Source organism: Haliaeetus albicilla, chromosome 20 (genome assembly GCF_947461875.1).
Source record: "Haliaeetus albicilla chromosome 20, bHalAlb1.1, whole genome shotgun sequence".
In the NCBI taxonomy this organism is placed as follows: Eukaryota; Metazoa; Chordata; class Aves; order Accipitriformes; family Accipitridae; genus Haliaeetus; species Haliaeetus albicilla.
In genome coordinates this window covers 18892495-18914178 of record NC_091502.1, presented here as the reverse complement: position 1 = coordinate 18914178, position 21684 = coordinate 18892495, and the positions used below count along the sequence as shown (strand labels likewise).

Sequence of the window (21684 nt, the reverse complement as noted above, 5' to 3'; positions counted from 1 at the left end):
GATTAGGGCTGAAATCCAAGAGAGTATAATAGTCTCTGAAATACTTTTTAAAAAGCCCAGTTTCTGATAGGCAGTGAGCATCTACAATTAATTTTCCTAAGACTATAGCGTGAGCTTAGCCATCAGAAGCAAGTGAGAATCCACAGGGAAAGAGATTGAAAAGGGACAGAAAGATGCACACGGAAGCTTGTTTGCTTAGGAAAACACACTATAAAGATAAGCTTGAGCCATACGCCTGAGGGAGAAGGCAGGATAAAATTTCTAAATAAGAATTATTGCTAGAGTAACAGGAGATGCAGGTGCTCTCTTAAGGGCTTTGATTCTGCTGGCTAGATGGCAGAAAGACAGGAAAGCACTTGCACTTAGTAACTGAAGAAGGAAATAACAAACATGTAACTTCAAAAGACAGAAACCTTTGTTGCATGAATCCCAAAATTATTTCCAAGACTTTGGCTGCGACTACTTATATTTTCCTAAATTTCCCAATCATTAATAAATGCTGTTCTTTTTTTTTTTTTTTTTTAATTTATCATGGCCTTGGAGAAAACAGGACTTTGTTCTGGCTCACTGCTGCAGAGTAAAGTAATGGTTATATTTTTCCATCTTCCCAAAACTGGCTTTCTTTTGCAAGTAGAGCCATCTGTGTGGACTATATAATGTGCAGCCATGTCTGACATCTTGTGCAGCAGTCTTATCCTGCACTTCTGTAGCCTACAGTGCCTCACAAAGGTCTCAACCCTGTAAGTATCTTTGTCTACAAGAAGTGCACAAGTATTTGCTGAACTACTTTCTTGAATCAGTGCCTGATAACATTGCTACTCAGGGAAGACAGATTAGTTCAAAGTTCAAACCCACACACCTAGCTCACATCAGTGAAGCACCATTACTGTTTGAAGATATGGAATCAAAATGTCCTTCAGTGTTTGCTGAATTGAGATGATGTATTTACATAACCAGTCCTTGAATTCATCAGAGACTGCTATAAAAATCAAGGGGTTTTTTATATGCTTCAATTGCAGAATCAAAGCCTTAAAAAGGCTATGATGTAGGGCGAGATCCTCCAAGGTGCTGGTCACTCAAATGATATATAATACTATAATATGTATTCAGTAATGTTGGTGCAGAATGTGAACCCACTGGAGGACCAAACCTTTAGAAATCCCAGCAGCTACTCTAAGCCAATACTGCATTGCTGTTTTGAATTATAATCGACATTAAAAAGAATATATCTGACAACCAGAAGCAGAGCTTTAAAGACGCAACATTCTACTTAAGTAGCACAATTCTGTTCCAGTTCGCTTCATTGCTGGGTTTTTTTGGATGTTTTTTTACAGTTTGTTGTCACAATTAATTGGTGAAAAGAATTAAGATAAATATATCATCTTATTTTACTTCCAGTGGACTTAATTCATGCATTGGACAGAACTTCCCATATGCTTAGTTTACTGCATCCCTGTACAAACAGGAAAAAAAGAACTATTTGAATTTTTAAAGGCCTAGGTTTTTAACTGAGCACATTCCTCAAACAGTGTTTTTCTCTGAAGGCAACTTAATCAGGTTTGTAATTTTTTGAATACAAAATTCACTGTGCTAATTTACCCGCAAGCTAATAAAAAAAAATAGGGCAAGAAAACCGGTATTTTTAATACTCATTTAAATACTCCTTGCCTCATATTGCATTTATTCTTCATTCCCTCTAATCAGTATGAGAATATGATTACACAAATGGCATTTTTCAGCATAATGATCAGATTATGTCTTACCTGATGGCATACGTAGAAGCTGTACACATTAGGAATAATACTAACACCATAATGACTCCAGTCAGACCTGGAACTAAAACGGACATAAGATAACTTATATTTGAACTGTGAAGAGGTATATTTGTCTCCTATGACCTTTCAAGAAAGTGGAAGTTATTAGACATACAAATTCTGATTCAATCAAACTCTTGCATTTGATATTTATCTCTTGAAGACGGCTGTTGTGTTATTTCCCACCTTCCCAGAGAAAACTGCCCTTTTCCTTGCATTTCACCATGCATCACTAACTTCCTATTAGTCTTTGCTCCTGTCATCTTTTGCTCACAACGTTTGTCTCTAAGCAAGGACAAATCCTGTCTATTTGTTTATTTGTAAGACTGACTGTACAAGTTCCTGTATCTCTTTTTTATTCCAAACCCTAAACTCTGTTGAACACAATTAAAAAGCTGGTCAGGGACAAAATTTCAAGCAAATCAATTTCTATGCAAGCTGTCACTACAATTGTTTGCCAACCCATTTCATCCTGGAATGAGAAAGAGCCTGAAATTACTCTCCATGGCATTGTATCATGCTTGAAATCGCTGCCCGTAGAGCAAAGTCTGTGAGAGTGATCTACAGGCAGCATTTGAGAAGGAAAGGTTAAAAATACTAAGGACTGGACTCATCTGCTCAAATGCAGACATGTATCAGAACTAGTCTATCCTCAGCTCTGTTTTAAGTCAAAGGAGAGAAACAAGTATTTCTACAGCATGACTCATCTCACCCTAAAGCAGAATCCTGCCCACAAAGTACAGTAAACCATCAGCCTAAAGACAGATTAGAAAAATCCCAACCAAAGTTACCACTTTTTCTGAGCACCTTATCTTCAAAATTGCCATCCCAGGAATTAAGAATCTGAATTAAGAATTAAGAACCTGAAATCCATGAAGCATTACATCAAAACCTTTTACTTCTCAAAGATTGATAGTTTTTAAGCATAGTCTCTGGTCACCCTAAAAGCTACGTGTTTGGCTTCAAAGTCAGTCAGGCCAATCACCAAGCACAAAGCTAAATAAGTGCTGTTTTAATGTCAGAATATAAGCGTCTCAACCAGCTTTCATGGACTTAAATGGCAAACCCAAAGATTTTAATGGTCCAGGATCTTTGGCAGGATCACATCCTAATGATAAGAACAAGCTAATTTTTCAAATTGATTGTGATTTTAGACTCTTTAGCAATAAAGAGACAATTTCAAATCTTATCTTTTTATAAACTTCTCAGTATCCACTTGTTGAAAGGTCTGATACCCAAAATCTGATACATCCCAAATCACTCCTCAGTTTTACAAACTGCAGCAAAAATCCTGGTCCTACAGTCAACGGAAGTTTTGTCATGGACTGCATAAGAAACATAATTTCACCCCTTCAGGGAAAGGTTACAATTAAAAGCAGCTGCAATAAAAAATGTGCATTCTTTCCATTGCCTCCTTCTTCATTTCTTCTTTCTTAATCTAATTTGATATGTAGCATGTAATCAATCTCCCCTCTGACACAAATACTTCCAATCCAATTGCAGTACAGCACTTGATCCAGCTTCCTACACTGTCACTCAAGCCACAGGTCACCTTTTACATCCAGTTCTTCAATTCTCTTCTCCATCAAACCGCAAAAATGAAATCACTCACAGCCTTGTCCCAATTCATCAGTGCATTTTCAGTGTTTCCTCTTCTCCCTGTCCCTGTCTCTCTTTTCCTCCACTAACTATAATCTTGAATACTCATTCCTCCCACAATTAGCCTCACACCGTTATAGAAGGAGGTACTTTCCTGGACTGATCTGAAAAGCCATCACACTATAAATCCTTCAAATTCCTTATTCCTTCTCACTATGTTAAAAAAATCAGCCAATAAATCTAGTTCTGAACTGTTTGGGAAGAGACCATTTTTTTGCATATTTGTACAGCTCCCAGTGCAGTGAAATCTTGGTCCCTGCCTGGGCACTCCTTCAGCACAAATAATAAATGTTAATTACCAGTCATTAGGATGGGGAGTGATCTGAGTAATTTTAAATTTAAGATGACTTAGAATCACTGCTTTTTGAAACAGAGTGCTCAAACTTTCAGAAATGCAGTATATTCCTGGCTGTCAGAGGGTAAAAGGAGTTCCACCTTGCAGGTCCTCTGCTCAACTAGAGAGGTCTCAAGGTGTCCCCAGAAGCCGGGACAATATTTGATGGGGCCTCTGCACTGGTTCTCCACCCCAAGTCCTCCTTCATCCAAGATACTAAACAAAATCCTTAGCTGCTTGTTCCGATTTTCCCTCCCCTTCTTTAACTCCCTCCTCCATCAGTAACCCTCTTTCTCACTAACTACACCAGTTACCCAACCTATTTCCAGTTCGCAGTTAACTTACACCTCAATTTCTATAATATAATTTTCTCACTTCCTCTACTCTCAACTGATCTAAACCTTCCCTAGGTTTTTTGGAAGGCACTTCCCCACAGGCTGCTAATTCTAGCAAACGTATTGGGATTGACAGACAGAGAATCGCATTCACTGCTGTGCAGATAGATTCCTTTGGACCCTGCCCTAAATGCTAGCAAGTTGCGATTTTTGGTGAAAGACAGATGACATCAGCAAGAACCTTTACCTGCTTGTGAAGCTCTACAGCTCAGGCTTCTGCCTATCCCTCCATACCCAAACATTGCTCCCTTCTAAATTCCTGCACCAAAAGTGTCTTTGCTTATTTATTCTTTATGAGTGCTGAAGCCTGATTCCTGTGTAACAGTTTAGATTGCTCTGAAGTCAAACTAACCTTTAAATAAACCAGCTGAAGCAAGAAGACCGCTTTTTTGTCATGTTTCTTTTTCTAGAAATTGGATCATTTAGGAATTTGGTTTTAAGATTATGCAGAATCTCTGTTTGAAACTAATGATTTTCCACTGACTCATCTGTACAACAACAACTTTGAAGATGCCGCTCATCCTACTACAGGGCTTATGCAACTCCTCCCTCCTGACTACTGGATAAGCAAACTGAGGTTATATTAACACAACACATCTCAACCTAGCTGAGATACAACAAATGGAGCATGCAAACACAGGATCAAAATGTTTTGTCTGGAGAGTGATGATGAGAAGCAGCAAACTTTCTCATTCAGTTTTGCAACAGACTTACCAGTAGCAAAAAGCAGTTTCCTTGGGTCCTGAAAAACAGACAGGGGCGGAAAAAAAAAAAAACAATCAACACACATGATTTTATATCTATATGAATAATGTAATAATAATAAGTAGCTCATAGAGCTCACACACTTGAAGGCATAAGCAATCCCTAAATCTGGATGTAGGAATGGATTTGGTATTTGGTAACAGTTTACACTGACTGCAATTCAACGTAAGCTAAACCTTTAGCCTTTGCGTTCCCCCAATGAAGACAATTCTGATCTGTTACGAAAAATTAGGATCCAGATAATTTTACAGATAGTTATTTTTTGAAGCTTAACTTTACTCAGTTATCTCATACCTTTGGGAGGACAGAGGGGAGCAGAATAGAGGGAGATTTTGAATTCAAATGAAAGACAAGCAACGAGCATTTTACTGCCAGTTACATCACCAAGAGATTTACAGTGGACTCCAGTGAAGCAGGACTGAACACAAAGGAGCTGACAACACAAGGCCAGATGTTCCTGTGTCCTTCACCACGTGTAAAAGGCAGAGGGGAGATGTCAACCTCACAGGAAACTGCCTCACTCCCCCTGAGTCCTACACCTCGTGAGGTTTTGTCTGCGCTTCGGAGAAGAACTTTTTTTTTTTAAACTTGCAATAAAATGCAGTGAGGGGAGGTGAGCAGCTTTCATACAGGTCAGGAAAAACGAAGCGTCCCTCTCCCTGAACTTGTCTGCATCCAGATGTGCGCACCCATCTACAGAAGATGACAGTAGCATCCAGACTGCCTGTCACACTTAAAAAACAGGTTTAAGAGTGTCCTGGTTTCAGCTGGGATAGAGTTAACTGTCTTCCTAGTAGCTGGTACAGTGCTATGTTTTGAGTTCAGTATGCGAAGAATGTTGATAACACACTGATGTTTTCAGTTGTTGCTAAGTGGTGTTTAGACTAAGTCAAGGATTTTTCAGCTTCTCATGCCCAGCCAGCGAGAAAGCTGGAGGGGCACAAGAAGTTGGCACAGGACACAGCCAGGGCACCTGACCCAAACTGGCCAACGGGGTATTCCATACCATGGGATGTCCCATCCAGTATAGGAACTGGGAAGTGGGAGGGGAAATCGCCGCTCGGGGACTGGCTGGGTGTCGGTCGGCGGGTGGTGAGCAATTGCACTGCACATCATTTGTACATTCCAATCCTTTTATTACTACTGTTGTCATTTTATTAGTGTTATCATTATTAGTTTCTTCTTTTCTGTTCTATTACACCGTTCTTATCTCAACCCACGAGTTTCACTTCTTTTCCCAATTTTCTCCCCCATCCCACTGGGTGGGAGGGGAGTGAGTGAGCGGCTGCGTGGTGCTTAGTTGCTGGCTGGGGTTAAACCACGACAAAGTAGAATTCAAGCGCAAAGGTTCAAGAGCTACCAAAACACCTAAAATCCAAGAGGTTTTAATCCTAGAGTTACTAAAAACTTGTTATTATCTCCATTTTCTATTGCAAAATTCCTAAGGCTGCTTAGTACAGGCTGCCATGCACACCCTGGCACATTCTAGCCTGAGGCAAGCTCCTGCTAATGTTCCTGATGAGGCTAAGTCTATTACACCACTCCTAACACATGCAGACACTGGAGTTCAATGCAGAACCTCAGCACAATAGTTGGTGTTGGCATGTCTGTCTGCCACAGAATAGCTGGGTGATTAGATCATTCACCCAGGGAGTGGAAGACCTTGGTTGTTGGTCCTTATGAGCCTGGGCTGAGTCAAGCTCTCCTTTTCCAGGAAAGGATGCAGCTGGGATAGGGTCATTCTAAATCTTTCCTAATGAAGCTGGTAGAAAAAGAAATTCAGACTTGAGACTAGAATGAATATAAACAAGAGAGAACTTGATTGTAGCCCAAAGGAGAAAGAGTCCTGGACTCTGGTCTTCCTCCCAAAATCTGCAAATCTCTCTCCAGTGCCAAATGCACAAGCAAGCACCTGGAGGAGGGACTAGGACTCTGGTATGCCTGCAAGAGATCTGCACCAAAGTCAGAGAAAGGCATGCAAACCAACTATTTCATAAGTAGAAATCAGCTTCCAGCCCAGTTCACGCAAATAAGTAATTCCACTCTTAACATATACACTCCAGTTCCCACAGCAGTTTAAAAATGCAAAATCAGTCTCAAATCTCACTATCCTCAAACGCCCAGTATATGTCACATAGCACTATATTCTAAATTGCGCAAATGCAGAATGTATTTTCCCAAACAGCAGCAGAAGTGTCTCAATCAGGCCCACACAAGGAACAGAGAGAAGCAGAAGAGAAGCAGAAGAACAAGGTACAAGGTGAAAGGACTTTATGAAAGCATTCTCCACCTGATAATCCAATATGATTGAATCCTGCTGGCTTAAACAGAAAGTGCTTAATACATGTTCTGTCCAGAGAAAGAAGTAAAATTCACAGCAATCCACATGATGGTGAGTTTTTAGTGCACAAAACAGCAGCACTGTCTAGATCAAAAGATGGATCGTACAATGGAATCGAATATACAAATAATCATATATTTAAATTATATACTTAAAAGCAAAATATGAAAGGACAGCTGGCTCACCTCACCACGATAGTTCGCTGCATTTAGTGCCAGAAAGTCTTCATTGTAGTTCTCAGAGAAGTTAAGAGCATTCACAAGATGAGCAGCAACATGTAGGACTAAAAAAAAAAAAAATTAGTAAAGCTGAGATCCGTAAACAAGATGTAGATATTCCCCTGAAGAAAAGTGGCTACCCAGATGCCAAGCTATAAACACATCACCTGCATGAGATGCATCAGGGACTAAGGATTTCTTTTTCTAAAGTAAATTAGGTTATAGATATTCATGGCAGAAAGCTGTATGTATTTTAAAGTTTTTTTAACACTAAAGCAATCATTTCTGTACTGCAATGCTTCAGCTGGGAGACAACATTCAAAGGTGTCCACCCAAGAATATTTCTTCTTCACCGAATTAGGTATTTGTCTCCACTGCTCGCTCTTCTGCAGATAAGCCTGTAGCCCCCTGGTTCTTCACTCTAATTCCTTAGGCACAATGCAGGGTCACTTGTAATAGCAGATTTTGACCTGATCTCATATACCTGTCCTTTTAGAAACTGGAATTTTAAGGAAAGGCTCAGCATTAGAATGTAAGCCCATGTGTTTAAAGGAAAAAATAAACGAAAACCCACACACATCCGAGGAAGCATTCACAATTTAAGGCAGGGAAGCACAGAGCAAGACTACCCCCAAATGTACTGTACAAGAAAAACCTCAAAGTACTGCTTCAATGTTTCCCAAACAAACCGAGTAAGATCTCACCTGAAAAGATGCATATTGTAACACCACACGTCACGTGGAAAGTTTTACTTTTATCTAGGAGCCTTCTGGTTTTCCTGCTGGCAACCTAGTAAGAAAAGAATTCAAGCAATCTCTCTTCGAAAACAAAGCAAAATAAAATAAAAAATACTAAGAGCAACTGAGGTGATTTAATAGCAACTTCAGCTTTTACTAGGTTTAACACCCTTGCAAGCACAGCACCTAAATTTAAAACTACAGAATTATGTCAATGAGCCAATTTTGAGGTCTTAATGAAGAAATTACAGTTGGACCTGTATTACATAGATGTCAAAAGCACCTAAAGTTATGTCCCTTCTGGCCTTAAAACTTAGGAATTCCAGCACTAATTGTTGTAGGCTTCACTAACTCTTTAGTGAGCAGGATCAGAGGGAAAGGTATATTTGCATACATATATGCATCTATAGGCATCAAATCTTACAGGTACTGTCACATGACAAACAGAACTCACAGGTTCAATTTGCAACCATCTAGAAAACACAGATGTTTCTCAGAAGCATTACTTATATTTCTCTAAAAGCAACTGGTGAATCACAAACAAGCTAAACTCTTATTTACTGAATACTGGTACAGAAAGCAAAACCCTCTTAGCTTTGCCAGAACTCTTTTTTTTTCTCCCATGGTAAAGAATATATCAGGTTGGGTATTTTTATTTGAAGTTCTATCATCTCTAGTAGGACACTTCTGGTTATGCAGAGATGAAGTTCTTTTTCCTCTGTTGAATTCTACCAGGAAGCAGTAGAGAGGACACAGATGTCTTTAATATTAGAGTTGGGAAAGAAAGAGAAGACTTTGTCTGGTTACATTTCCACAGCAACTCCCATCCCTCAAAAATGCATTGAAGAAAGCTTGCTCACAACAAGTCCAATCAAACCAGACAATGCCAACCAAGGCACTGTCTTCAAAGGAGTCATGAATCTAGGCTGAATGTCTGATACGTGCACCCTGCAGGCACATACTGTATAATAAACAGGGATATAACAGATTTTTTTCCTATTATTTTTAGACTAAACAGGGACCAGGGCCCTCCTCTTCTCAACTGGCGCATGCTGAGGACAGTACTTACCTTCTGAGATCCTCGCAGGAAGGCCAAGAGAACACGGCACATTGGTAGAAGGACCAGGCAGCAGTTGAGATTGAGGACAGATGCTGAAGCTCTGCTAACACACAATCCTAGCTGAACAAATACAGCAAGAGTTAGATTACAGGGAGAAAAGATGCTCTAATGGTTCACGTGTCAGTATTCAACCTCCTTTTCTTTACTGTGAAACCAAAGGGTTCCCATGCTCTCTTGACTCATCAGAATAGTGGAGTTTCATGTTTTAAATGTACTGGAAAAACCACTGTACACACAGCATGCTATGCTGTTCTCCGAGGGAAACAGCTCTCACCTTTGCATCAAAAAATTAGTCAAAATTAATTTTGTCAGCAATAATGTCCGCAAATGACAATTTTCTACTGAAACAACCAATATCTTCATTAGTGCTCAAAGCCATATGGAACAAAGCATATCTGAGACAACAATAAGCGTCCACCGAGAAATTACCCGAAAGCTTCAACAGACATAATTAAATAAGAAAGAGGGATAAACACTATGAAGACACTAGACAGCCACTTAAGTAAAGTGTAATGATTTTCTGGTAAGCAAGCCACAAGAAGATGTGAAAAAAAAAATTTGATTCAATTAAACTGAAATGATAACATTGTTTCAATGACTGTTATGGAATTGTCACAAAACTCCTCATCCATTCACACTACGCAGTGCCATATTTGGACCTAAAGAAAGTAGGTTTTCTTCATTTTAACTACTCAGTAGCTGAAATCTAATTTGAGTAATGCTTTCACTGGTGTATTTGAAACTTACGTAATTAGAACAAAAACACTTGTCAAATAAATGAACAAAGCACACAATAATGTCATAACCCTGTATTTTTTAATCTTATTATATTCTCTCATTCATTTATGATTTTAAAGAAGTTAGCAAAATGCCATTGCTCTCCTAGTTATTAGGTTGAATTACCATTTTACGAGCTTATATAAAAGATGCTTTCAGACTGTCAACAGATTTCTGGAAAGATACTTCTTCGAATGTTCTCTAAACCCCAAGTTTTTCAACTCCTGAAGAAATTAATAAATAACTATTATAATATTATAAAATAACTCAAATACTGCAGAGGTATGTGAATGATTTGAACAGGTACAAATTATCTAATAAAAATTACTACAGATTATTACTTTTTCAAAATGAAACTTTATGTCAAAAAGACCCCACTTGTTATTTCTCAGTCAAAAGAAACTTCATCAGTGAAAAATTTATTATATTCATATCTTTTGTATCAAGAAGAAGAAATAAAATCAGAGGGAAACAAAGAGATTTTATTTGTTTGGAAATATATTTTTTTACAAAAATTATTAGAAAAGCCTTGTAATTTCAAAATTTATAATTGCTATTAAGTTGTTTTTTTACAGACTTACCTACATGTCACAGAAATGGATGAATACATAAACTAGTAAAAATAAAGTAAACAAAGTAACTGGACTTCAGCATGTCTATCAAGATGACAAGCACGATGGCGTGACAGGAGCTTCTCAGTACCATAAAACATCGAAACTGCCTCCTGTCACAGTTGTTAGTAACACTCACGTACCCCACTTTCTCTGCAGTACATCTGGGCACAAAACCAGGAGGTACCCAGAAGATAAAGATGCTCAATCTGCCTGAAGCATCAAGCTCCCCACCTAAATCCCATTTCTCTTCTGGCTCTACTTTACATTATTTAGTTAGACCTGAGTGCTAGGGACTTCCTCACCAGACATTACCAGCTTCCACAGAACAAAGCAGTCATAAGGGCACCTTCTCTCAAAAGTTGCCCCTGAGAAGTAGGAGGAATTACCCCCAAAAATGTGCTCTACCTTGTTCTCTGTCATGTAAATGCGGGATCCCTGGCAAATGTCCCAGGAGCAGATCTCACAAAAGTTACACTGAGTGACACTTACAACAGAGGCATCTCTAACCTACTGAATGATAGAAAATAAGACTAGAATGAACCACATCACTTAGTTCTTTCCCACTCTCCAGACCTCCTCCGCTATTTCTTCCAATGCACTGCTAGTCTTTTTTTTCCTTACATAAAACCTCCCTTGCTTCTATTTCGTCTGTTACTTCACACTCTGTTCACGTGCACAATAAGAGATTATTCTGGATGCTTTTCTCTCACAAGTCATGTTCTTCATATTCTAGATCATCCTCTCCTCCCCGCCCTAGGCTCTCCCAACTGGTCCAGAGCCCAAGTGCAATGACTACAACTGAGCACCAGCTACAACGGCCACAGCCTCAGCAACTGAGCTGAGATTTTACTGAATGCTGATGTCACTTTCCACTTCAAAGTATGATTAAAAAAAAAAAAAAATGAACAACCACAACAAATATTTCTCTATCCTTGCTGACAGTAGCTTAAAGTGACTTTAGAACATCGTAAATATTTTTGGACTATCAGATAAAATGGCAATACCCTTGAAATGATTGGACTTAATGGCAAGTAAAATGTCTCTATAATGTGCTGTTTCTATATACAAGACTGCCTCTATTTTCATTATTATTCCTCTGAAGAGAAGCTAAAAATAAGCTATATACCTCATAAAAGCAGTAAGTCCAAAACCATGATCCTTAAACACATATAAGCATTTTTATTAGAGCTTGCTGATATGGTACAGTATTTCAGTGATTAAATGAGCATGATTTGAAAAACTGAAGAATTATGTGGAAGTAACATTATGCAAAACCAAGAAGTGAACTGAACCATTTGTGTAGCTCTTGCCTAACACCCAAAAGCTGAAAAAAGTTTCAATACAATTAATAAGTAAAGCAATCAAAAAATTTTAATAATTTCTATTATATGACCTACATGATGCATCATTAGTTTCTTGAGAATTTTTGTTGTCTTTGAGTTTAAACATAAACCAGGCATGGTATCAATTATCCAAGGCTTCATTTATCAAGCACAACTATTCTTCTTACAAAACTTCAACAAAGCAGTCTAGTTTGGAGTAGTCTAGAATAGTTAATTCTACACTGTATAGTATTAAATGAATGAAAATGTCAAATAATTTAACCAGTACAAAAAATATGAATCAGCTATGAGTCGAAAAAGCTACCCTACTAACCTTCCTTTGTGTTTTCCATGCCACTATTTAACAAAGAGCAAATATTCATTCATAATGCAATTATTATGGAAGAATGCCCTTACATTAATTCTAATTCAATGCTATCAGCATCTGTACAAAGGAAAAAAAAAATAAAAGAGAGCAGGAAACGACTTCTTCAAATATGCAGTGCACTTCTAGGAAAGTGCGATTCAAATATTTTCACCAATGATTCACTTAAGGTTTTATTCTGAAGAAATAAAGTTGGGCATGTTTGCTGCAACAAGTCCATGACCAATTTGAAAACAATGGTAAAGTAATACATGTAACAATGCTTAGAATCACAATTCATGCAAGACCCAGAAGAATAACAGAGTACTAAGTTTGCTCTTAACATATATCCAAAGGCTAAAAATATCCCCATGAAACTAATTCCTTCCAAATGGTTTCCAAGTGGTCTCTTTCTTGACTTCCTTTGCATTGCCTGGGTGGCATAGTAACGAATTAACACAGTGCGTTGTTGGATTTTTAAACAATAGTAGAATAAAAGATGATTTTTGCTCCAAGGCAACTCACTGGTTCTAGAATGCAATATATATCCTTATTAAGTAGCTAAGAAATGAGAGAAATATAATCCTTTTTTTCTTCCTAAGATTATCTTTGTCTTAAGGGGAAAAAAAAAAATATTATTTCATGTTAGTAACATGTGAAATTTCTGTAGGATCAAAAAGAGAGAAAAAAAACACCCCAAAAATCTCTGCTGGACACTCTCTTTTATCCACTTCTGCCAATATCAAATCCAAGCACTTGACAACCTCCTTCTGTACTCTGCCTACCCAGTACCACACGTGCTGTTATCCCATTTCATGGAGGGGCAAAGAGGCACAGAAAAACTAAAGGATTAATTGAACTCACAGAGGAAATCTGTCGCAAGGATAGTAGGGAACTGGACCCACTACAAACTCAAATCCTAAAAACTAGGCTAGATTTTTTTCTCCAGACAAGTATAAAGCAATCACCATATTCTCCTTCTCCAAAGCAGCAGCAAAGGGCTTCAGAGATATAGTGGGAATGTAAGTCCTCCAGCTATCCCTGTCTGATGTACAGTCCCAGAGAAATCAGGATGGACTCCTGGCTACGCTCATACAATGTAAAAAGTAGGACAGAGAAGCAAAGAGTCAGTTCTCGTTGGATGTTCTGTGTGTTGCTCCCAGCAAAGTAGGGGAAATGAGCTTCTCTGTACTTAGGCAAATGGTTTCAGTATTAGGTTGAGGGCTAAAGTAACTTACTGTGTACCACAGAATCCCCGAAAGTTCATCAGTTATAAACACAGAGATGAACGTTACCTGCAACTGCTGTGCAGAAAAATCTAGTATCCAATACATGGTTGCAAAACATACTGGAGAGCAGAATACAGGAAGACTTCAACAAATACTGTCCTATCTCACCTTTTAAGCCCATCTTATAGCAAAAAAATGGAAGAATACCGCAAATCCTTCCACGCCTAAAAGTGATGCGATTCTGTTTCTCAAGACCTCACCATCTACAAGCAACAATCCTAAACAGGTCATGGGGCAGTGGAGACACCACACTTGATGCTCTCTCTGGAGGCCTTTCTTTGAACTTTTTCAATCTTCTGTGGTTCAGGGTAACTTGAAAGGTTGCGGGCAGACTCATAAGCCACATACTGCTCTGCAGACACAGGTCACAGACCACCTCCCCAAATCAGCACTGGAGCAGCTACAACTATTTATTTTCATAGGTGGGACAAACCGTGCTACACAATGTGCCTCCTTTTGACCTGACTTCCTCTTCTTCATAGATAGAGTACTCCTTGTTTTGAGTAACAGAGCACAGATAATCTAAGATGTAGGAGAGATCTGAATTGTACAGATAGCAATTACTGCCTCTAGGCCTGACAAATCTGGTTGGAGATCTAGCAAAAAAATCCCGAAGCAGCTGAAGGGAAGGAAAATGCGAGGGTAGCGGAAACCTATCAGAACATGTGAAAACTTCTACAAAAGTTTGACTTGTTTTTGCTCCTGAAGATGGAAGGTTTCAAGGCAAGACTCTGTAAATCCCAACCTCATGCACTGCAACCCTTTAAAAATTATTTTAAGGCTAAGTGGTGTAATATTTCTGAATCACATTTGAAAAAGTGTATTAAGTATTTTAAAAAAACCTAACAACAAAAACCAGCAATCCTTTACACAGAGAATTTAACAGCAGCCCAATTCTCTACGCTAATTCAACTTCAGTCTTCTGCTTGCATATATGAATCAGAAGTTGGATATGATATTATCGAAAGGGAGAAACATCAGGAGCGGACAATGGCAACAATATTTTTAGCTCTTTCATGAGGTATGGGGTATCTTCCCTGCACTACTGAGAATCAAAATTCTCACCATTCACTTGTAACTCACCAAACAGGCATTCCCTGAAGGTTTTCCTTCTCTTTTTGTCCACATATTCAGGTTACGTTCTCACTTTATATGCAGTCCCTTTGCGTTAGATGTACTCCTTCTGCTTAAATCAGTCATTCAATCTGAAGAAAGCAGCTATCTTTTAACCTGGAACTCAATATCAGCTTCCAACTTCTCTGATAATCTCCAAACAAAGTGTATTCATTTACAAGATTTCAGACCAAATATTCATCTTTATTAACCTATTAATCAGTTAATTTAGTCTGTTAGAATCCTGACCTCAGGAAATAAATTTTTAAAAAATACTTTTGTTGGTGTTGCTGAGTTACAGCTTTCTTTTCGTGCCAGGCAGAACGATACACACACAGACTGGAAGGGATCTCAAGTTATCTTCCAAATTTGAGTGTTCCAGACCATCCTTATTCTGCAGCAACATCACAAAGCGTGACAGTATTTTATACATTAATTAGCAATATGAGCTTGAATGGTTGATGCCGCAAGATGCAGCATGATCTAAACTCCACAAATTCAGTCATGAATCAAAGGATTAAGGGTACCCAAGTCCCTGCAAGAGATCCACAACACACTGCAACTCATGGCCAGAGCAGGAAGTTGCTTATTGTCATATCTGAGTCACAGTCACACAGAAGTGATGCAACGTCTGCTGCTAAGGGCTTCCTTTATGTCGAATTATTTCTCCTTATCACAACACAGTAGGTAACATGGGCTGTAAAACTGGTCTTCTGGAGTGTAATGCAGCTATTTTTATTTTAAGATCTGCCATTGTTGGACTACCGTGGGAACCCTGCAATAATACATAATATAATGCATAATCAGGCAAAGAAACATTTTGGCCATAATTCAGTTCTGTTCTACACAGAGTATTATGCCATAATCATCTTAGAATGACGGGCAATGATGACAAGAAGACTATTTTTAACACAAGACTACATGATACAGTAGTAGAACTTTCAGTTAATTATTTGAGTTGTACCTCTACTAATTGAACCACCATTATTGACAGTTTCACAAGAAGTTCTGCAAAGGTGGAAGTTCTCCCATAAAAGTTAACAATATAGATGTCCTTCACAGGATTACTGCTACTTGAGCTAAAAAACAAAACAAAACAAAAAAAACCCAAACAAGCAAACAGAAGAACTACATGGTGCAAAATCCAAGTTCTTCATTGGCTCATAACGGAGAATAATCTCAGCAATGATGCTGAACTGTGGGCTGCTCAGGAAGGACAAAGAGTTGAAGGAAAAAATGTTTTGGCAAACAGAAAATCTAGAATGAGTCAAAGAGAATGCAATTCAAGAAGAGATTTACTTGCAAATTCAAGGGGACTATCACGATAAGGTCTTGTGGATTAACACACTCAGTCTTCACTAGGGAGTCCTGCATATATATAGCTTCCATAGCAACATAAATCTAGTATTTTTGTTACATGTAACACTCTAAAAAGCAAATCCCAAATAGCCTGGTTACAAGACAATTAAATAGCAAAACCACGATGCATTAAGGAAAATAAAGGGTCAAGATACACTACTCCCTCCAATGCTTAGATGTGTGGGGGAAGCAGGCTGCAGTGTGGTTGCATAAGGATCAATGAAAGCAGAATTTGGCCTTAATTAGTAAAATCTCTATCATTGCTATAAACTAGCAAGGAGACACATGCAAGTTACTGGAACATCTGCAATATATTCCAAGAAGTGAATAAAGATGAGATAAATGTGATGCACAGTACTGCACAGTAAGAAGGCAGCAACTGTATAGATAAAAATACTGAGGTAGCACTTTTCCTGTTCAGTCCCATTTTCAGTTATTCAATCTTTTCCCAAAGAGATCCTTCTGAGATGCATTTTCTTCACTTTGGTCTGAAACCCAGAAGCTTATCTCTTGCATTAACATCCATTTGACTACAGTAGAGTTATCTGAGCAGGGACTAGACAGGGAATAGGGAAAAAGAGACCTTTTATGCCTTGACAAAATGAGCCCAATGCTCTTTCTATTCATGGGGAACTCAAGCAACAAGAAACAGGCGTTTCATTTAATGCTGTCAAAAGCAAGATTTGAGTTCTGTAAGGCCAGTACTGAATTTAGGACTGAATTTGTTGGTCAGACACAAGCAAACTTGTTGGAAAAAAATACAGCCAAGCTAATCTAAAGGGACAAATCTTGAAGTCTGCAAAGAAATTAATCATCTGGACAATTTCTCTCCCCGAGCAGACACAAAACCTCCAACAATGAAGGTTTTGGAGTCACGTCAAGTAATTTATGAACCTTCCTTTCTGTAATTCATGCCTACTCCATCTTGTAGTATCTATTATGAACATGAAGATGAAAATATTCCTTTCCTCTCTGCCACACTCTTTTCTAAGAAATCCATGCCTGTTTTGTGTTTCCCAGGCTTTTCTTCAAGCAATGTAAGGCCACAAGTTAACATTTATTAAATTATGAAAAACTGAGATTCTTTATCTGAATCATGCTCCTGAACCAGCAGCAATGAATGCATTCATGCAGGAAGACTATAGGATCTGCAGTGTTATAAGCAATTAAGTATCCAAAGGGATGGTTCATCAAGGCAAAAGTACTGGGAAAGGGTTTACATCCACTAGGTTCTGGTTGAATTTACACAAGAATCATACACTCACAGAATTACTCTAGTTGAAAGGGACCTTGGGATGTCTCTATTCCAACCTCCTGCTCTAAGCAGGTTCAACACCAAACTCAGACTAAGTTTGCTCAGAGTTCTCCCCAATTAGCTTTTGAAAACCTCCAGGGATGGAGATTCCACAGTGAAGAGTTCATGGTCTCATTAACTGGACTCAAACTGAGCAAAGCAGTGACATTTGACACAACATAAGTTTACCCACTACATTTTGTAGCATAGAATAGGCTGATTAACCTCCTCCTCCTCCTAGCACATCGATGCCCGTAACTTATTTCTTCTCCTTGCACTTCCAGGACACTACCGTGCTCTTAGTGCCTTTTTAGAGGTATAGAATTCAGGATCAGAAAGATTGTCATTGAAAGATTGAGTGGGAATTAGGAAGCTACATAATTTTAAAATCCTGTGCTAAGTATCTCGTTCAAGGTTGCAGAGGATGCAATCGGAAAAGAATAAAACTCAGCCTCCTTCTTCTGCAGCAGGCTGAAGGCAAGTGAACCACTTCAGTGACCACTGAATGAAAGACTAACCTCATTCTTTCTCCTTCTTCGCATCAGAAAGAAAAGACATGGTATGAAAATGTGGCAAGAGTTGAATATATTCAGAATATTCGGTCCAATACCTCATTTCATATCACAATCTGATTTCCTACAGCAACTCTTCTTGTTCTCCATCCTGTTACTTGGCAAACAATAAAATTACCTGTGTAAATCTTTCAGTGCTGCAAGTGCAGAAGTTCTTAAGGAGATTTTAGGCTATCATAGCATACAAAGAGAGAAAAAAGCTTCTTAGCAGACCACACTGAAAAACAAGAGAATTTTTTTTATTAAAGAAATGACATTCCTTTTTGCCATTTTTTGTGAACTGGCTGGAAAACGGAATAATTTTCATGAAAGTATCTGTAAAAAAGTTCATTCTGTTAAGACAAAAAAAAAATCAACTGTTTAATTATAAATGAAGAATTTCCATCTAAACCTCAACATTTTCAAACATCAAGAAATGGCACACAGAGGCACTGCAAGCCACTCACGCATGCATGGAACAGAGAGGAGACTGGTTAATGCAGATGGGCCATGGGCCAGTGGCTACACAAACCAACATAGAAAAAGAAGAGGAGCAAATATCCCCATGGAAGGTAACAGCAGCCATAGTATGGATATGCTTACTCAGCTTCCTGAAGAGACTAAAATTGGGTTCAGTTTTCCCAACCCTTGCAAAATAATCTGTATGATTTATATGCATAAACAAATATATAGAGAGAAGAGAAGGGAGAAAGAGAACTTTAGGGTCTAAGGATGATATTTAAACAAACTGTAAAAAGTGAATTGTAATAATGTTTCACAGTCTTTAACATTTTCAAAATTTTTAAATTAGTTTCAGAACTTTGACCAAAAGTATTTTTTAGACTCTGCTCTTCACTTTCCTCCTCATTTTAGAAAGTCTTTAAACTTCTTTGGTATTTCTTCCCACAGCAGCAGACACAGTTAGACAAACTCAAACGCATGGCCTCCTGGTCCTCATCTCCTGACCAAGACAAGGAATCGGTTGCTTGAATCATCTCACAGGTTCTGAACACACACTATATAACTTTGTATGTGCCTTTTATTCTGAAGTATAAGAAAACCAAAAAAAAGACCAGATGATGAGCTGGTACAAGGCAGATGAGTCTTCTGAATTGAGAGGAACTTTGCTGATTGATATACCAGTTGACAGACTGGCCTAACATGTTGACCCAAGAACATTTGCTTTATAAGCAACCCACTTGTTCTGCCACAAACAAACACAGTTTTCAAATGGATGCACTGGGCTGCAAAGCCATTAGAGATTATGATAAAATTAAACATGTTTTTATGCTTTTTCTGTCAAGAAAGTCATCATCATGAAGGGTTTAAGTATTTTCATTCCCTCCTTTTTGCACTACCTTTGCTAAGATCCATTTCTTGAACACATCCAAGTCAGCCATAAGAAGGAAGAAAAAAAAAAAAAAAAAGATAAGTATATCAGGTCAACTTACTTTCAAACAAGTTCACAAAAGTTTATGGAACTGGCTAGCTATGGCAATGATATAAATCATATGAAAAAATATATACTGGATCTACCAAAGATAAAACCCAGAGGCTCTACAGCAGGTTAGATTGTGCATCATCTGTGCTTTAACCCCATGTCAACTTTCCATTGAAATCCATTCCCAAGTATGACATAGTGTTACAAAGCATCATGTTATTCTTCTACTTTTTCCTGGATTCTCAAATTCTGACCAACCCTAGAGCATTTTCCAGTAAGCTGTTAACCCTTAATCTATCCCTTTGTATAGAAGTCGTTCCAAAGAACTGCAATGGTGTAGCTGTGGATAACTTCACAAGACAGACCAGTATCTCACTTCCCCAAATTACCTTTTTGGGTTCTTCTGGTAGTGGTGGATGTTACCTTTGCTAAATCAAAATAGTCAAATTTTCATTAAACCATTCAGATTCCAAGAATTTGTTATTAGAAAACAAAACTAAAATTACATACATTACAATGATTTACACAGAATGGAGGATCTATGAGGATGACACAGACCGAAGAGAACTAAGACTTATCGGAAGAATTCCTTCAGCAAATACGTATCACAATAATGGGATTAGAAAGAATTTGCCAGCACGAGCCCATAAGCTTGGCTAATGTTTTGATGACAAAAAGTTGAGCTCCAGTCCTCTGTTGAGCATGTTTGTGTTCCTGCGAGCCTGCCTGCAGCTGGGAACACCGGGAGGGAGGAGAGGAGGGGGAAGGATAGCTGTCCCACACTTGACGGGCTCTTTTTCTTCTCAACTCTGTTCACTTTCTACTCCTAAACAACTGTCAACAGTATCCCAGTAATTTCCTACTTGATCTTTCCCCACTTTGCAGAGTTAACAGGCAGTTTGTGTCATCCTCGATTAGCAAATGCATTCTGTCCCTTTCCCATCTCCCAGCATCCCAATTTCCAGGGCAAAAAGTAAAGTCTGGGTCACTCACCCCTAACATCTGATGCAAATAATAATACTGCAGCCCTTGATAATAGAGCAGGAAGGTTTTCCAGAAGAGCCATACATTGAGGGAGAGCCAGAAAAACTAAAATGAAATAGAAACAAGAGATTGTAAGTGAAAGTTACACGTGCAAATTTTTCAGCGTTCATTTCATTCGCAAAACTCATATGCCTGCAGTTTCATAAACACATGTACATGGGAAGGGAAAACAAACTTCAAGCATTTAGCGTGAAATATTTTAAAATATTAAAAGGAATAGCCCCCGTGTGAGAAATTTTCACTTTCACTGAGCTGGCGAACCCCCCCCCCCCCCCCCCGCGTACAAAGCCCTACTCCGATCTTCAGTTAGGTACCGCAGCTAAAGGCTCCAAGACCAAAAACTACCAACAAAGAGACAAAGACAAAGGCAGGAAGAACTTGACCTCCGAGAAGACGCATCTTCTCCCCCAAACTTCACCGAAGAGCCTCTAAACAAAGGGCAAACACACGTCCAGCGTCTGCCCAGCCCCACCGCGACCACCGACTCCCCCATCGTCCCCGGGGCCGCGGCCACCCGCGTGTACCTCTGCCAGCCGCCCACCGGGACGCGCACGGAGCACATCCCCGACACCCCCCGCACCTACATCCCCCCCCCCCCACACCTCCGGGCACCTCAGCCCGGCACCTCCTGCACCCTTTGCCGCTGCCGACCCCCGGCCGCCCACCCGGCAGCCCCCCCCCCCCCCCCCCGAGCCTTTCCCGCAGGTCAGCCCCGCCGAGGGGACACCCCCCACCCCCCCCTTGCCCCGGGGAAGGGGGCAGCCCCCCTACCAGAAAGAGATGTTTGCTCCCCTCATTAGCCAGCCAGCTCCTCCAAGACAGAGCCATGGTGCGGGCCGCCTTGCGGGGCAGCAGCACCCGTGGGGGGGGGTGTGCGGGTGGGAAGGTGGGTGGGTGGGGGGGGGCGATCGAGCCCTCCTTTTCAGCCGGGCTGAGCCGGTCCTCCCCTTCTCCCCACCCCTCACCCCCCGCCCTGTCTTCCGGCCGCCGGGCTCCGGCCCCACCGCGCCGCGCTCCGGCCCCAGCCGCGGACCACCGGGCGCTGCCCCCTTTTGTCTGCCGCCCGCGGGGGGCTCCCCCGGGAACCGCGGCGGAGCCGGGCGGAGGAGGTGGAGGGGGGGCCCAAAGGGGCT

At 39.8% G+C, this 21684-nt stretch overlaps 1 protein-coding gene across 6 annotated transcripts in view; it reads right to left on the bottom strand.

Annotated features, from left to right (window-relative positions):
- NOX4 (NADPH oxidase 4) overlaps nucleotides 1-21422 on the bottom strand; it is a 112503-nt gene extending 91081 nt beyond the window's left edge. For 5 of the 6 annotated variants that reach the window (XR_011328998.1, XM_069808426.1, XM_069808424.1 and 2 more), the window contains exons 1-7: nucleotides 21323-21416; nucleotides 20501-20596; nucleotides 9333-9443; nucleotides 8231-8315; nucleotides 7494-7591; nucleotides 4917-4944; nucleotides 1764-1836 (exon numbers count right to left, since the gene is read on the bottom strand). Coding sequence is in view for 5 of the 6 variants with exons in the window: in XM_069808426.1 (XP_069664527.1) it covers nucleotides 1764-1836; nucleotides 4917-4944; nucleotides 7494-7591; nucleotides 8231-8315; nucleotides 9333-9443; nucleotides 20501-20596; nucleotides 21323-21379 (548 nt within the window). In the remaining variant the exon portion in view is untranslated. Of the gene's footprint in view, nucleotides 1-1763; nucleotides 1837-4916; nucleotides 4945-7493; nucleotides 7592-8230; nucleotides 8316-9332; nucleotides 9444-20500; nucleotides 20597-21322 lie in introns of all 6 variants that reach the window. The other variant, XM_069808428.1, reaches the window with a different exon arrangement.
- Between the last annotated feature and the right edge of the window lie 262 nt (nucleotides 21423-21684).